At 35.9% G+C, this 14930-nt stretch overlaps 1 protein-coding gene across 2 annotated transcripts in view; it reads right to left on the bottom strand.

The window, feature by feature from the left end:
* Positions 1-951: 951 nt before the first annotated feature.
* PON2 (paraoxonase 2) overlaps positions 952-14930 on the bottom strand; it is a 30348-nt gene continuing 16369 nt past the window's right edge. The window contains exons 3-9 of one of the 2 annotated variants that reach the window (XM_019031007.4): positions 12320-12375; positions 8402-8567; positions 7743-7869; positions 6009-6209; positions 3076-3157; positions 2212-2340; positions 952-1581 (exon numbers count right to left, since the gene is read on the bottom strand). In XM_019031007.4, coding sequence (XP_018886552.2) covers positions 1423-1581; positions 2212-2340; positions 3076-3157; positions 6009-6209; positions 7743-7869; positions 8402-8567; positions 12320-12375 — 920 coding nt within the window. In that variant the 3' untranslated portion in view covers positions 952-1422. The remainder of the gene's footprint in view (positions 1582-2211; positions 2341-3075; positions 3158-6008; positions 6210-7742; positions 7870-8401; positions 8568-12319; positions 12376-14930) is intronic. The other variant, XM_019031008.4, reaches the window with a different exon arrangement.

Genomic DNA, 14930 nt, shown 5'->3' with positions numbered 1-14930 from the left:
AATTATTTTAGCATGAAATAAATCCAATACAATATGTAGCAAACTATTTAAATAAATAAATAACAACACAGGCCAAATGGATAACAGGCCAAATTTAAGAATACTACTGAAATTTAAATTTAAAATCCATTAAATGATTCATCTAAAAGCAGAACTCAAACATATCTACAAAACATGAAGAAACTGTATACATTAGGAAAAAGAGTAACAAAATACTAGTTCGTTCTATGGCAGTAGCATCATGTAGTGGTTAGCGGCACAGGCTCTGGCATCAGAAATAGACTGAATATCTGTGAAATGTTAACAGTGATATAATATCAATACTTACTCCAGGCTGCAATTAGGATTAAATAAGATAACGAATGTAATACTTGCAGTGCATTGTTTGGCATATTGTAATTAACTGACAAATATTTTCATGATGATGATAGGGAAAAAGTATGAGAAGTGAAGTAAAGTGCTTTGATAAATTACAATGGAAAGAAACACATGAAAGTCTCTCTCTAGGGCTTATGATGATTTTATAGGAGGTACAGTGAGCAGAAAAACTCTCCCTCTGTGAGCTGGGCATGTGGCCCTGATCCTAGCATTGCTGCTGCTTAACCATGTGGTCACGGACAACTGACTTCATTCTCCTGGCTTTAGTTCACAGTTCTGTTCAATGAGGAGGTGGCAAGACCTTCCTGTCCAAACCCTTATTTCCTCTTTGTATCTAAAGTGGACTCCCATTAAGGAAGAGAGCTGATGGAAACCTCCTTAGGAACTGGGAATTTGAGTTGCAATATTTCATTGATTTTTGTTGTTGTTGTTTCAAATTAAGAGTCCACTCACTTTCAGCTTTCCACAAGAGAAATTAATATGGCCATGCCTGCCTATCCAAACTCCATAAGGAAGCAGTTGCTTTCCCATTTCTCCTAGTCATATGCCTTGATAGTTAAACACAGACAAAACTGGGAGTTTAGTTAGTCTTTAATATAACTCCAACTTTTTAATGGTAAACAAAGATGTAAGTACAAAACATCAAAATACGTTATTATCAGTAGTTCTAAACAGCCGTAGTGGTCACAGTGCCAGAACTGAGGTCACTCACATTTTAAGGAAATATAATTCACTCTATTTCAGTGGAATCCATGTTCTGGCAGTTGAAAGGCAAAGGTGAGGCTTACTTTGTGCAAAATGTATTCACTTTATTCAAAAGCAGCTTTCTTTTCTCTCCCTTGCTTGGCATTTTAAAGAACCTGTTCATTTTCCTTTTTTGTTAAAAGTGCTCTAAGAACTAAAAGGGCCGTTCCTTACAGGAATAAAATTAACTACACATGCCATACATTTCTGGGTCAATGTTGCTGGTTAAATTCCCTCAGAATTAGCAATTCATAGAAAATTAATTGTTAAGTTATCGCACTTTCATGCCAAAAGTACAATTTAGAGTTCACAATACAAGGCTCTGTGGTATAAAGTGCCTATGAGCAGCTTCCCATCATACACTGAGGCTACAGAACTTCCTTGGAGAACAGACCCATTGTTGGCATAAACTGTAGTCACTGTAGGCTTCTCAGATAGAATGTTCTGGATGCGGAGAACCTATTCAGGGGATACAAAGTATTAATATAAGACCACCGTACATGCATGTCGCTCAATCATCAATAAGCCCTGTTTTCCACAATGACACACTGATTAAGGGGACATGCTGTTGAAAATAGCAGTTACCAATCTTTTTAATGTTTAAATTAAAGTACTTTCTCCAATCTTCAAAGAAAGTACTTTCTTAAAACCATCTAGTTATTCCATGCCAACACAGGATTTAGTGTTATTATAGCAATTCAGCTTTAACAGAAATACTTTCATACTAATGTGCCTACTTTCACACTACTTCAACATGAACAAATATCACATCATGTGGTGAGCTGACAATAAATCAGATATTTTAAAAATTGCCAGTATACCACCCAAGAAGGGCACATGTCTTTATAAAAATGCCTTTTGACTAGTTTCCACCATAATTTAATACATCAAAAGATTACCTTTCTTAAAGTATTTGAACAATGTAACATTCTGCCAATTATTGGCTTAACGCAATTACAAAACCACGACATAAGCTTATTATGTTATTGCTTTAAAATAACTAAACAAATCATCCCTGTGACAATTTATTGTATTATTAGTTCAAAAGGACTTGAATAATTAAGTTTAAAAAACTGAAAATATAAAAACCTCTGACAAGGGAGGATTGTTCGGGTCATACACGAAGAGCTTCTGGCCATTAGGATGACAGCCTACCCAGATGTCCCCCGAGGAAGGATCAATAGATAAATTATCCACCAGTGTATCCAGCTCAAGTACCTTCCAAATGAGAAATTGTCAATATCTAAATGACATGAGAAACTTGATTAAATAATTTAGAGGTAACCTTCCTGCCTCTATGCATGTGAGGAAATTACACATCGCCCTGCTTCCACCTTCTAACACCAATATTGCTTAAAAGGAATGTATTAAAAACTGGTTTGGAGCCACTTTTCTTCTTCCCTGAAATTAAGAAAGTTAGGGTGATAATCGGTCTCTCTAAAACTCTCTCTTAAAAACTGAACTCCTTTTCCTTTAAAAGATGCACAATGATCAGTTAGCTCAAGGAACTCAATCAAAGCAAGATAGGAAATTCTTAACCTAAAATATGTGTTGTTGAGTAGGAAGAAAATAATAATGGTGTGGAACCCAATTTCTACCTTCATTTATTATTGAAAGAACTGACACTGTGCATAAACCTTCATTTGAGAATTCATCTATTAGTATTTTCAATTGTGAAAATTCTTATTGGAATTCTTCCACTGCCATCAATACTTCATGGAATGGGCCCTAAATCTGATGAGTATCACTCTCAACCTGCTGCTGCATGTAATCATGGTCAGTTCTTGTGATCGCTGGAAACAGGAGCTTTCTCTAGTTGTAGGGAGTATTTAAAAACCCAGAATAGCTACACTGGCATCCATATTTTGTTCTACGTGTGGTACTCTTATAGAAAAACTATGTCATTGCAAAGCATAATAGATTACTGTCTATATGTAAAAATAAATATTTTACCTTCAACTGAGTTAAATTCATATTAGTGTGTTTTTCCAAAACATGAATTTCATGAGCCAGTATGTCAGCAACATAGATATACCTTTGCAGAAAGGACACAGTGGTTAGAGCTCCATGCCAATATAAAGCTTCATTAATACACTATGAAAGAATAAGTCTTAATAACCTGCCAAGAAGTTAATCAATCATGGGCCCTCAAGGAATGCTTGATAAAGGTCAATTTTTATTTAAAAAGTAAGCTTTCAGAATCAATTCAGTGGTGCTACAACAATCATGGAATTATTAAATTGTTTTTCAAAAAGCTTGTAAGGAAAAATAATATAGAACATCATTTTGAGTATGAAGTCCATATTTGCCACTGAAATGACAATAAAACAAATGCTTGGCTTCACAGGAAAAGCTTTTACATTCCACAATATAATTTGATACTTCTAATTATCGTGTATGTATAGAAATATATGGTAAAGAACATCTTATTAAAATAGTGATCATTCCTTAATATTCAATAAAATATTTATTAATACATAGCGAATTTTAAGAGTAAGAGATAAGTATCAATTCAGAATAATCTGTCTACGTCAAAGGTGAGTGAATTAACGGACTATTTTGAGGTAATTTTACTCATTGAATTGACTGTTCCATGGCACCTGCTCTGTTGAGCAATTATGTGTGAAAAGCCATGAACTCAGTGTTGTAGCAGATATAAACATGAAGAAGACACAGCCTCTCTCCTTGAAAGTTTATAGTGTGTTGGAACAATCTCACTGGTTTGTACACATTAAACACCTAATAAGCATGAGAAATAGTTCAGGTCTAGAAACAGCTAACTTCCGAGGACACAGAAAGGCTCACCAAGGAAGGGGCATCTGCAGTGGCTATGTAAAGAGAGATAAGATTTGAGGAGATGAGGACGGAGGAGGCACTTCCCAGGCAGAAGCAAGCACAAGAGCAGAATCACAGGAGCAAGAAGAGGAAGGAATGTTTAAAACAATGAGTTCTTTGTCTAAAGCATAGAAAGCATGGAAATAGTAGAAAAGGGAGGTTGGAGGTGGCCTGCTAAACAAAGTCCAACCCTTTACCCTGCCTTGATTTGATAAGCAATTGGATTCCACTGAAATCTTAGAATAATAAAGTGGCAACAAATGGTCAGTTCTGTTCCACAATTCCTGAGCATTTGCTTTGTGCCTGGCACTGTACTGGCATAAGGAGTCAAAGGTGAGGAAGACAGAGTTCCCTCTTTGGGGAGCCCTTCAAGGCTAATAGACATAGAAAGACAAAATTGGCAAGAGTGAAAAAAATCCAAGTAGACAGAAAACAAATTGGAAGAAAGTCTCATATGCTAGTCAGAGAGGATGACAACCTAAACTAGGCAGGTCTCACTCAAAGGGAAAGGAGTTTGGGGGTAGAGGAAGGAGGCACAGGTAGAACCAACAGGACCTGCCTACAGGCTGGATAGGAATGGTGAAAGAGGAGTAAAAGCTGATTCTCCCTTTTCATTATTGTTATTTTTTTGTTAGCTTGGGTGATTGGAAAGTTTGACTCTCATAATGGAAATATAAGAGTGAAAAACAGATTTGGCTGCAGAGGTTGGATCAGGTCAGTTAGAGACAATTTAAATTAAATGATTCTAAATTCTTTTTCTATAGTCAACAAGAAAGGAGGAGAAATTGGATTACAAAAATAAGGGCATTTAGTTGTCAAGGAGTGCCAAATTTATTTTATGTTGTATTTGTAGTAGTTTAAATTTTTCAGTGGGCTGAGGCAGTAGATAAGAAAGCTATCAAGAATTTAATATCTTCTCTTATAGGTTGTGGTTGTGCATATAAAATTAATGAGATAATTCTGGAGGACAATTTGGCAATATCTATTAAAGTTAACATTTAAAAGAATCACACTGTTTGAGGAAATAGTTCTATTTCTAGGGGTCTGTTCTACAGAAAAGTAGCTCATAGAACCATTTAGCCAGTGCCCTGGGTGGGATTTGAACCCAGGCCTATATGAGTCCAAAATCTGCAAGTTTAACCATTATGTTATAATACTCTCTTAGAGCCAGGTGTGGTGGCTTATGCCTGTAATCCCAGCACTTTGGGAGGCTGAGGTGGGCGGATCACCTGAGGTCGGAGGTTCAAGACTAGCCTGACCAACATGGAGAAACCTCATCTCTACTAAAAATACAAAATTAGCCAAGTATGGTGGCTCATGCGTATAATCCCAGCTACCTGGGAGGCTGAGGCAGGAGAATCACTTGAACCCAGGAGGCAGAGGTTGAAGTGAGCTGAGATCATGCCATTGCACTCCAGCCTGGGCGACGGAGTGAGACTCCATCTCCAAAAAACAAAACAAAACAAAACAAAACAAAAAAAAACACTCTCCTAGGGACTTTTTCTTTAAAAAAAATAGTTGTTTAAAATTCCATGGTAAATAAGAAGTATAAAATATTTTTTATGTAGAACTCCCCACCCCTATACACATATCCATCAATAGAGAATTGGTTAAATTAGTTTAAGATCATCCTTATAATGGAATAATGTATAGCCAATAAAAATAATACATTTATTTAAAAGGAGATACCTGATACTTCAATATGTATGCATCAGTATGATCACACTTTAAAATTTATATTTATAAAATTAAATTTGATAATGATGTATTCCAAACTTTATATATTATATGTAAATATATATATATATTACTGTATTATATAGTTTACTTAAATATGGTATTGTATTTGCATATAAATACATGTGACTAAGTATATGTAAATATATATACAAAATATATATAATTATATATATAGTGTATCTATATATTATATGTATAATATACCATAAATGTCAAGAAAACTATTTTCACATCGACAAAGAAAGCAAAGTAAAGAATTTGGCCAGCACCACAACTGAAGAAAAATGAAGATATTCTATAAGGGGCCGTACTTATCATCAGGTGAAATATTGATCCCATTTGCTGAATCAAATCCTTCTGCTACCACTTTAACTTCATTTGGACTGTAGTAAACAACATTTGCCCAGTGTAAGTTCAAGTATGTTTCTAAATACTTTAAGAAAGGATCAGAGAAGTAGTGGTCATTTGTGGCATAGAAATGTGCCGGTCCAACAGCTGTGATGTCATTCACACTGAAAAAGAAAAATAGCATGTGAGAGGAAATAAAAGGCCTGTTGGTCTCCATATTAAATATTAAGTACTCATAAGATTTATGCAACATGTGCTTTAAATTTTTGGTAAGAGGAAAAGACGAGCTAAAAATCACATGACTATAGTCATATACAATATACTATAATATTGTTGCCAGAGAACAATTTTGTATGGTACCAGGTAATCTGAACACAGGTCATTTAGCAATTATGGCAGGATTACCATAATAGAACAAAGAACTTAGTGCCATCAGGGCATGTTTTTTGACAGCAAGAAATGTAGGGTTTAACAATTATACGTAAGGACAGAGCTGTCCACAGTACAGAGCTGGAGAGAGCCTGATTGGCTGGTGAGCTGGTTAGGCAGTCAGTAACATTTACCTAGCTTCCATTTACTCAGTTCCTGGATTTTTCTAATTTCCCTGGCTTAGTTATTAGTCAAACTAAGGTTGACTGTTCAATTTCTACCTGCCTCACAAAGCTGACATGCCGAGAATGAACAGGCACTCAATAAACACTTGCAGAGAGATGGATGATAAAATTGCCATAGTACAATGCTTCAGGTGAGATATTTATATGCTAAAAACCATTTCATTTTTAAGACCAGTTAGGTGAGGGTGTTATTAAATTTAAATTCCAATTACTCTATGCAAAAATTTCTGAAAGAGCTGCTTTATTCTTTGCTAAATGAAAAATATAGAGCTACAGGGAAGGTAGATCTCCTTTTTCTGAAAGAGCACCATAATGCTTGGATGGTATTTATGCTCCTATTTTTTTTTATCAAGTGTATTTTTGGAAGAAATGATTGGAAGTTACATGCTTATGCCCTAGATAGGCAATATTTTTAATTTCATTAGAAATGAAATTTCATTAGAAATTAAAAATATTCATCAAGTTTAAACTAAAAGAAGCAGTAGGCTAATACACACTGAACTGGGGGCGGGGGTACACATGATTCTCTTTTAGCCACATTTTCAACCAGCTTTATGTTCTTGAAGTGTAATGACTCACTCTCAACTTGAGTGGCTCTAATTCTGTGGGATTACTAGCATGCAACCATCACTAACCCTATGAAAGCGATTGGTATAAAGTCCCATGCAAAGCATACAAACCCAATAAAAAACAGGCCATTCTTCCTTGGCAAGACACTCATCTGGGTGATGAGTCATCTAAGATGGAGGGTGACAGCAGGAAAAAATGTTAGGGTTTGCCTTCTACCCTCAAGATGGGCCTGAAGAGTATCACCCTGTAGTCGGGCACTTCATCATTTCTCAAAGGAGTCCGCATAGAACAGTGAATAGTATGAGTGACATCAACTTCCATATGCCATGCTTGCCCTGGTTTATAAGGAAACTATACACACACATTTATAAATAAGGAAATATAAGCTCTTTAGCTCTTACATATTAGCTAATATATACATTAGCGCTTATAAAAGATGACAGGACAACCCACCATAGGGATTGTTTGCAAATGCTGGGGATAAATTAGAGAAGGAACAAAATGAGGAAGTACCTTGGAAGAAGCTCATGTTTGACTGTTTTCAGATGCAACAGAGAATTTTCTGCTTCTTCAAATTTAAAAATTTCCACTGTATTCTTGAATTCTGGGTGGTTTACAACAAAGAGATAAACTGTGTCATCTAAAGAATTGAAAGAACAGAGTTAATTTACAAGACGTAACTACGGGACCTCTGGGCAGGCACTGACATTTAAATACCACGGGCAAGGAAAGGTTGAATGTATAAGCTGTTAGATGACCTAACAGATCATTCTCTGTCTTTCCTATTGCTGTCCGTCTGGTGTTATTTCTGATCATCGGTTCCCTGACCTTTAAGAAAGTGTTTCCTACTCCATATACAGAATTCATGCATAATCTGTTTCTACTTTAATTCAAAAATACAGTTCTTTTTTAAATGTGATGATCGTAGGTATATGAAAAGATTATGAAATCTAAACATTCTTTCAGGTGTTACCTGTTAGGAATTTCAAAATGCAGCATAACTTACTGCCAGCTGAAGAGGCAAATGAACAAGTTCTTTGTAATGAAGAATACAGAAATCACTCATGAGTTAATTGTTCTTCTCTTCCTATAAATATGATCCGAATCTATTTTTCACAGTCATTTGTGAACCATGACACGTTACTAAATGTTGGTAGCCCATTGGCTCTTACCGTTGTCTATGAAAGTGCTGATGCCATGTGGATTGAATGAGGCCAAATCAAACCCACGGCTGATTCTTAATTCCCGTGCCCTTGGTTTTTCTTCTTTTAGATCCATCATTAGTATTCCCCCAGGCTTATCTGGTGCAAAGCTGTGGAGTCCTGGGAATTTTAGACCCTTTCCAAAACGGTGAAAAATGTTAAATACAAAAGCTTAAGTATTTTTATGGACTAACATGGGAACTGTACATGAAGGATAAATAGAGATTGTGGTTAAAGTAGTGGCATAAAGCCACAAAAACTCAAAAAACAGAGAAAAGATAACAGAAAAAATAATAACGGGAAGATGGAATACTGAAAGCCTGAAAATAACTGAAAAGAAGATCAGGGATTTATTCTCTTCAGAGAGTAATCAGAAGGTTGGTGGACTAGGTGATTCCAGGGAGAGCTGAGGGTGGAGAAAAGTGACATCTACATACTGACTGTGGAAATTTGTTCACTGCTAGATCCCAGTGCCTGGAACAGTGCCTGGCATACAGTCCATCCTTCTCCCACTGATTCAAAATGTCACCTTTATCATGTGCTAGATCTCTGACATTTACATATTGGTCTATTTAGGGACTCTCTGTTTTGTTCTTTTAATGTCTCACGTCTATTCCTGTGCCAATATAACACTTTTTAAATTACTACAGCCTTAGGTCAGGCCTGGTGGCTCATGCCTATAATTCCAGCACTTTGGGAGGCTGACGTGGGAGGACTGCTTGAGGCCAGCAGTTTGAGACCAGCCTGGGCAACATAGCAAGACTCTGTCTCTACAAAAAAAAAAAAAATTAGCTGAGTGTTATGGTGAGCACTTGTAGTCCTAGCTGCTTGGAAGGCTGAGGTGGAAGGACCTCTTGAGCACAGGAGTTTAGGAGTTCAGGCTGCAGTGAGCTATGATAGCACTACTGCACACCAGCCTGGGCAATTGAGCCAGTCCCTGCTTCTCTAATGACAGTTTTGTCTTTTTCTTTCCTATCTCACATTTCTTTTTCTCGTTTTACTGAATTACTAAGAACTCTAGTAGATTACTGATGGTTGTGGTGTTGGGTATTTTCTTCCTGTTCTGAGCATTAATGCAAATGCAGCCAATGCTTCACCATCAAGAATGATGTTTGCTGTAGTTTTGTGGGAATTTTCCTTATCTTTCTAGTTTGCTTGGAACTTTAGGAATGAGTATTGAATTTTATTAAATGCTTTTTTGGTACTCACTGAGATGATATAGGTCTTTTCTCTTTTAAATCAGTTAATAAATTACCTATCAGTCTATCTAAAATGGTGATTCATCATTACATTCTTAAGGTAAAGCCTTCTTGGTGATGTTAAATTTTATGTGAATGCACTACCTAATTCAGTTTACTAATACGATGCAGTCATATTTACACAAATTTAGGCACACAATAAAAAAGTCTTACTTTATGTATAAAATTGGACATAAGAGGAAATCTCTCCAATTAAAAAAGATTATCTACAATTGTATATTTTCATGGAGGGCAGGCCTGGTAAGTAGAACAAACTGGAATTATGCTATTGTTACATGGCGGTGCCACTTCAGTTAATCCCTATTCTTTATGAATGTCCCCAAAACAAAAGCATGATTTACATGCAAAGGAAGCACTATCAGATGGTGATAACTAGTCATGGTTATGTTCGCACTCCTTATTTATTTAAGTATTTTTTCTCTTTTTAAAAATTTATTTTTAATTGTGATAAAATACATATAACATTCATCACTTTCACCATTTTTAAGTGTACAGTTCAGTGGTGTTAAGCACACTCACATTGTTTACATTTTTTATATTTTATTCTATGTCATCCAATTCTTCATGAAGTGTGACATTAGTTTTGAGGTGACCCTCAACCCATAACTGTAAAATAGGTTGGGTTAGATGAGCTAAAATGCTAGGAAGAAGAATGAACAACCTCCACAATGTAGGACCTCTTTATTAAGAAGAGAGTACACTCTGGGTTTTATTAGAGACAATGCCAAGTAAATGAAAAACAGCAGCAAACTGAGAATGTTTCTAAATTTTAAAAAAAGTCAAATGAGCAAAGGAGGGTAACAGAAAAAAAGCAGAAAAAGTTATATTGATATGGCTATAAGATCTTTGTAACTATAATATGCCCCCAAGCTAAAATGGCTGTAGATTTATGTGTTTGGAGACCTCATCCCTCCTACTTCAGATTTATTACTATGGGGGCTGGAGAGAAATCTTGAAATAGGTGAATTCTAGATTATAAAAATCTCCAAGAACACATCCTTGCAAAACAACAACAAAAAACACAAATAAACAAACAAATAAACAAATCAATGCAACTGCCTTCTACTTTATTCAGAATGTTTGCATCTTTACTTATGAATATTTTAGACTAGTGGTCCCAGTGGTTTTTCCTAAGCCACACATGTGCAAGCATGTGCTCCTAAACAAACCCAGAGTCCTACTATAAATATCACTTTATTCATTCTGTGTAGGCAATTAAATAAAACATTCCTTTTAAAACCTTATTTTAAAAATTAAATATATATACTGGTGTTTCTGCTAAAGCCCATAGTATCTCTTTATTGCCTCAGTGGTAATAACCAGCTGCTCACTGTCTTTCACATAAAAACCATCAGGAACCTGAAGAGTGTTCTAATTCTCATTCTACTCCAAGCTGAGTTCTCTCACCTTTCTCATAAGTCTAACAACTATTTTATTAGTGTGGTGACTCCCTTCTAAGTATCTCCCAGTATTTCACATCCCTCTTGAGTCTCAGAGCCTGAAAATAATGGATGTTGAGAGGAAATGGAATAATTACAGTCAGGTGTCAGAGTTGGTTACTTCTTCCTCCAGAAAAACTGGACCTATGAAGATGCCAAGAACTCCTATGTCTGCCCAAGCCAGGGAGGTAGGTGGTCAGAACCTCCTCAACTGTCCCCTTATCTGGATTTCCAATTAGAATGGACATTGTTACAAGCTAGTTTCAACAATATTCACAACAATCTTCACAAGCCAATTGTTTTTAAAGTCTTTCTATTGTATACCCAGAAAGGATATTGTTTTTCAGCTTACAAGAATCAAGGCAAAATGAAGGGTGTAAATAAACTCAATGACTTTCCACTTACGATTGGCTATTCAGGGGAAAAAAGAAAGAAAGCAAAAGGGCAAGGTTGGTATAATATTTGAAAATAAATAATAATGGCAAGAATATTTGCTTCAAGTTGAATAGTAATAGAAAGATGAGTAGATGCTGTATTTAAAATAGTATAATGTTAGTATTGAGTATCCACAGTAAGACCTCAAATATCCCTTTTAATAATGCACATTTAAAACAGATTGTGCTGGGCGTGGTGGCTCACTCCCGTAATGCCAGCACTTTGGGAGGCTGAGGCAGGCGATCACCTGAGGTCAGGTGTTTGAGACCAGCCTGGCCAACACGGCGAAACCCCATCTCTACTAAAAATACAAAAATTAGCCGGGCATGGTGGCGGGCGCCTGTAATCCCAGCTACTCGGAAGGCTGAGGCAAAAGAATTGCTTGAACCCGGGAGGCGGAGGTTGCAGTAAGCTGAGATCATGCCACTGCACTCCAGCAGGGGCAACCAGAACAAGACTCCGTCTCAAAAAATAAAAAAAATTTAAAAAGAAAAAACAAAACAAAACACATATTGCATTGGAATATTTTAGTGCAATGCAGTGGGGAAATAAAGAACACTATCTCAATGGGCAAAGAGTCTTCATCTCTACATTTAGAAAAGCTAGAGGAAGTTTTCCAAGATCTTATTTGACCTCTCTTTTCTTCAGAATGCATTTTGGAAAGTGAATTTTAAAAGCAACTTACTGTTCTGCAGCCCTCATCAAATACCCTTGTATCTCCTCTGCTGAATTTGGGGAAGGAAGAAGACACTCACCACACTAAAAAAAGCCAGACCATTGGGAAGTATGTCAATATCTTCAGAGCCAGCTTCTGTAAGTTTAAGGAACAGATAAATGTCATGTTCAAGTTCTGTTATTTGTTACACAGAGCATAACTGGGACTCTGTTTACTTTATCAGAGTGACTGTATCTTTAGGGATGCTTCTGATGTTTTTTCCAAGGAACCATTCTTTTTAATAAATGTCAGTTTAAACCCCTTCCTGAAGTGAACTTCTGACTTTAAATGTTAGATATTTTATGTTTACTCAAATCAAAGTCAAGTTATCACCACATTTCCAGCTATAATACAGAAAAAGTTGACATCTGTACACTCTCATGATAAACATCCAGATGTCCGTATAAAAGTAATTGACATCAGGGGAATATTACTTTCTGAAGGAAGGGCTCATAGGCATTTAACCATGCAAATATCCTTGTCCTCTTCTTTGCTCATTCAATCTGAAGCAAACAGACATCTTTCTCATTAACAGAGGTAAAACACCTGGGATTATATATTCCTTCTTTTAAAAACAGTGCCTACTTGTGCTCATAAGCAAAGAAAGCTTTTCTATTTAATCTTTAAATTTAGGCTTTAAATTAGAGAAAAAAACTAGCAGAAGAAAATTAATGAAAAATACCATGCACCTAAGCCAGTTGAAGTTTCTAACTCCTGTCTCTGAGGCAGGCTACAATTACTATTGATTGTTTATTGACTGTCTGCAGTACACTCCACACAGCACAGCAAATAATTAGACATAAGACTTTCCCCAGCAGTCTCACTGTATAAATTCTACAGACAGATAATAGACCCAAACACAAGAAAAGAAGAATAAAAATGGCTTAGATTAAGCCAAACCATGACACATTCTTTGAGTCTACAAAATCCAATCTTCCTCTTTAAGACTTCTCCATAGGATTTCTTCAAGATTATTTCTAGGTTGTCAAAACCAAACAGCATCTATCTATCCAGCCATTTTGGTCTTGCTTCATGAGTTTGCATTTAGCCAGTTGCCTCCAGTGTTGCTTGCTCCATCGTAGTGCAGAAAAACAAAACAAAATAAAGATGCCAAGAACTTCACATTGTAAAGATGACCCATCTGCCTGCTCCTCAGAAAGAAGATACACAGAAATAAGCTTAAGCATGGCATAGTGGAGGAGTTCTCAATCTGGGGTCTGTGGATCACTTTTGGGCTTCAAAGTATCTGTGAACCCTCGGAAATTCTATGCAATGCAAAATGTCTCATGTATGCACAGATGAGAACGTTTCTGTAAAAACGGTCCTTGATTTTCATCAGATTCAAAAACGAGACTGTGATTCCCCCAAAAAGGTTAAGAATGACTAGACTCTAGTTCCACAGTGGTTGTCCACTGGTAATAAGTTGAGAATCAGGGGAACGCTACACCACATACACATGTATACACAGCACATACACATGTACACACACACACACACACACACACACCGAGAGAGAGAATTCTAGTCCAGGTTTTGCTTTTCAGTCCTATTTAGTAGAAGCTCAATTAATTAAAATTTGTTTTTCCTGAAAATTATTTTAGAAAATTTAATTTCCAAGTATACAATGCTTACACACATGGAAAAAGAAGACATACAGAAAAAATTAACAATCCTTCTTTGATAGGATTATGAATGATTTTTATTTTTTTCTTTATACTTTGTTTAAAATTTTCTACAAAATTGTATATTTTTTAATAATTAAGGAAAGAGAAATCTTTTTTAAAAAAATACATTTATTTCAACCATATTATAACTTCTGTTTAACTCCATTGCCTAATTCCAATGGAAAAAATGTATCTATCTGTAGCCTTCTTTGGAATATTTTCCAGATCTTCTCCCCGTCATCATTTCTATACCACTACTGCAGGAAGGTTTTATCATCGCATATCCCCTCTTCGGTGTGATTATGTCAAGAGCAGTCAATGCTAGAGAAATTTTTGCTCCTCTAATTTAATAATAATAACTAACATACATTAGGTACACCAAGTACCAGGCTCCTTGTAAATACCCTGCATACAATATCTCATATGATTTCATAATACTAAGAGGCAGTATGATTATCTTTTATTTTAGAGTGAAGACTATTGGAGGCTTTGGAAAAGTTAAGCAATTGCTCAAGGTCACAAACTGGGAAGCTGGGACTCAAAGCCTTTGCTCTGACTTAAAGGCAAACAGAAAATATTCAAGTTAGAATTTAATGAATTTCCTCTCTCAGAAACATCCCCTGATTCCTCTGTAAAGCCACTTCACTTGTAAATTCAATTGTGGTCAATTCCATATGTTGTCTTTTTCCCCTGAAATTTTGCTTCCAAGCCTCTCACCAACATCTTTACCAATGAATATCCTGCACTTTTCTTTAAAACCTCTTTCAAAACCTTTTCTGTCTTTTTCGTATTTCAACTTATTTTATTTCAAAACAAATTTATTAAATCTTTACTTTTTTTATTCTAGTGATATACATTAATTTCAATATTGCATTCCAGGTGATATTTATATAAATATGTGAAAACTGAATACTGTTGGCTGATTTGGCACTGTTTGTCACTCTTATTGTGTGCTTGACTCTCTCCCTCCCCTTCATCGGTTCTCTC

The sequence above is a fragment of the Gorilla gorilla genome, chromosome 6 (assembly GCF_029281585.2).
Source record: "Gorilla gorilla gorilla isolate KB3781 chromosome 6, NHGRI_mGorGor1-v2.1_pri, whole genome shotgun sequence".
Lineage (NCBI taxonomy): Eukaryota > Metazoa > Chordata > Mammalia > Primates > Hominidae > Gorilla > Gorilla gorilla.
This window is presented reverse-complemented; position numbering and strand designations above follow the sequence as displayed.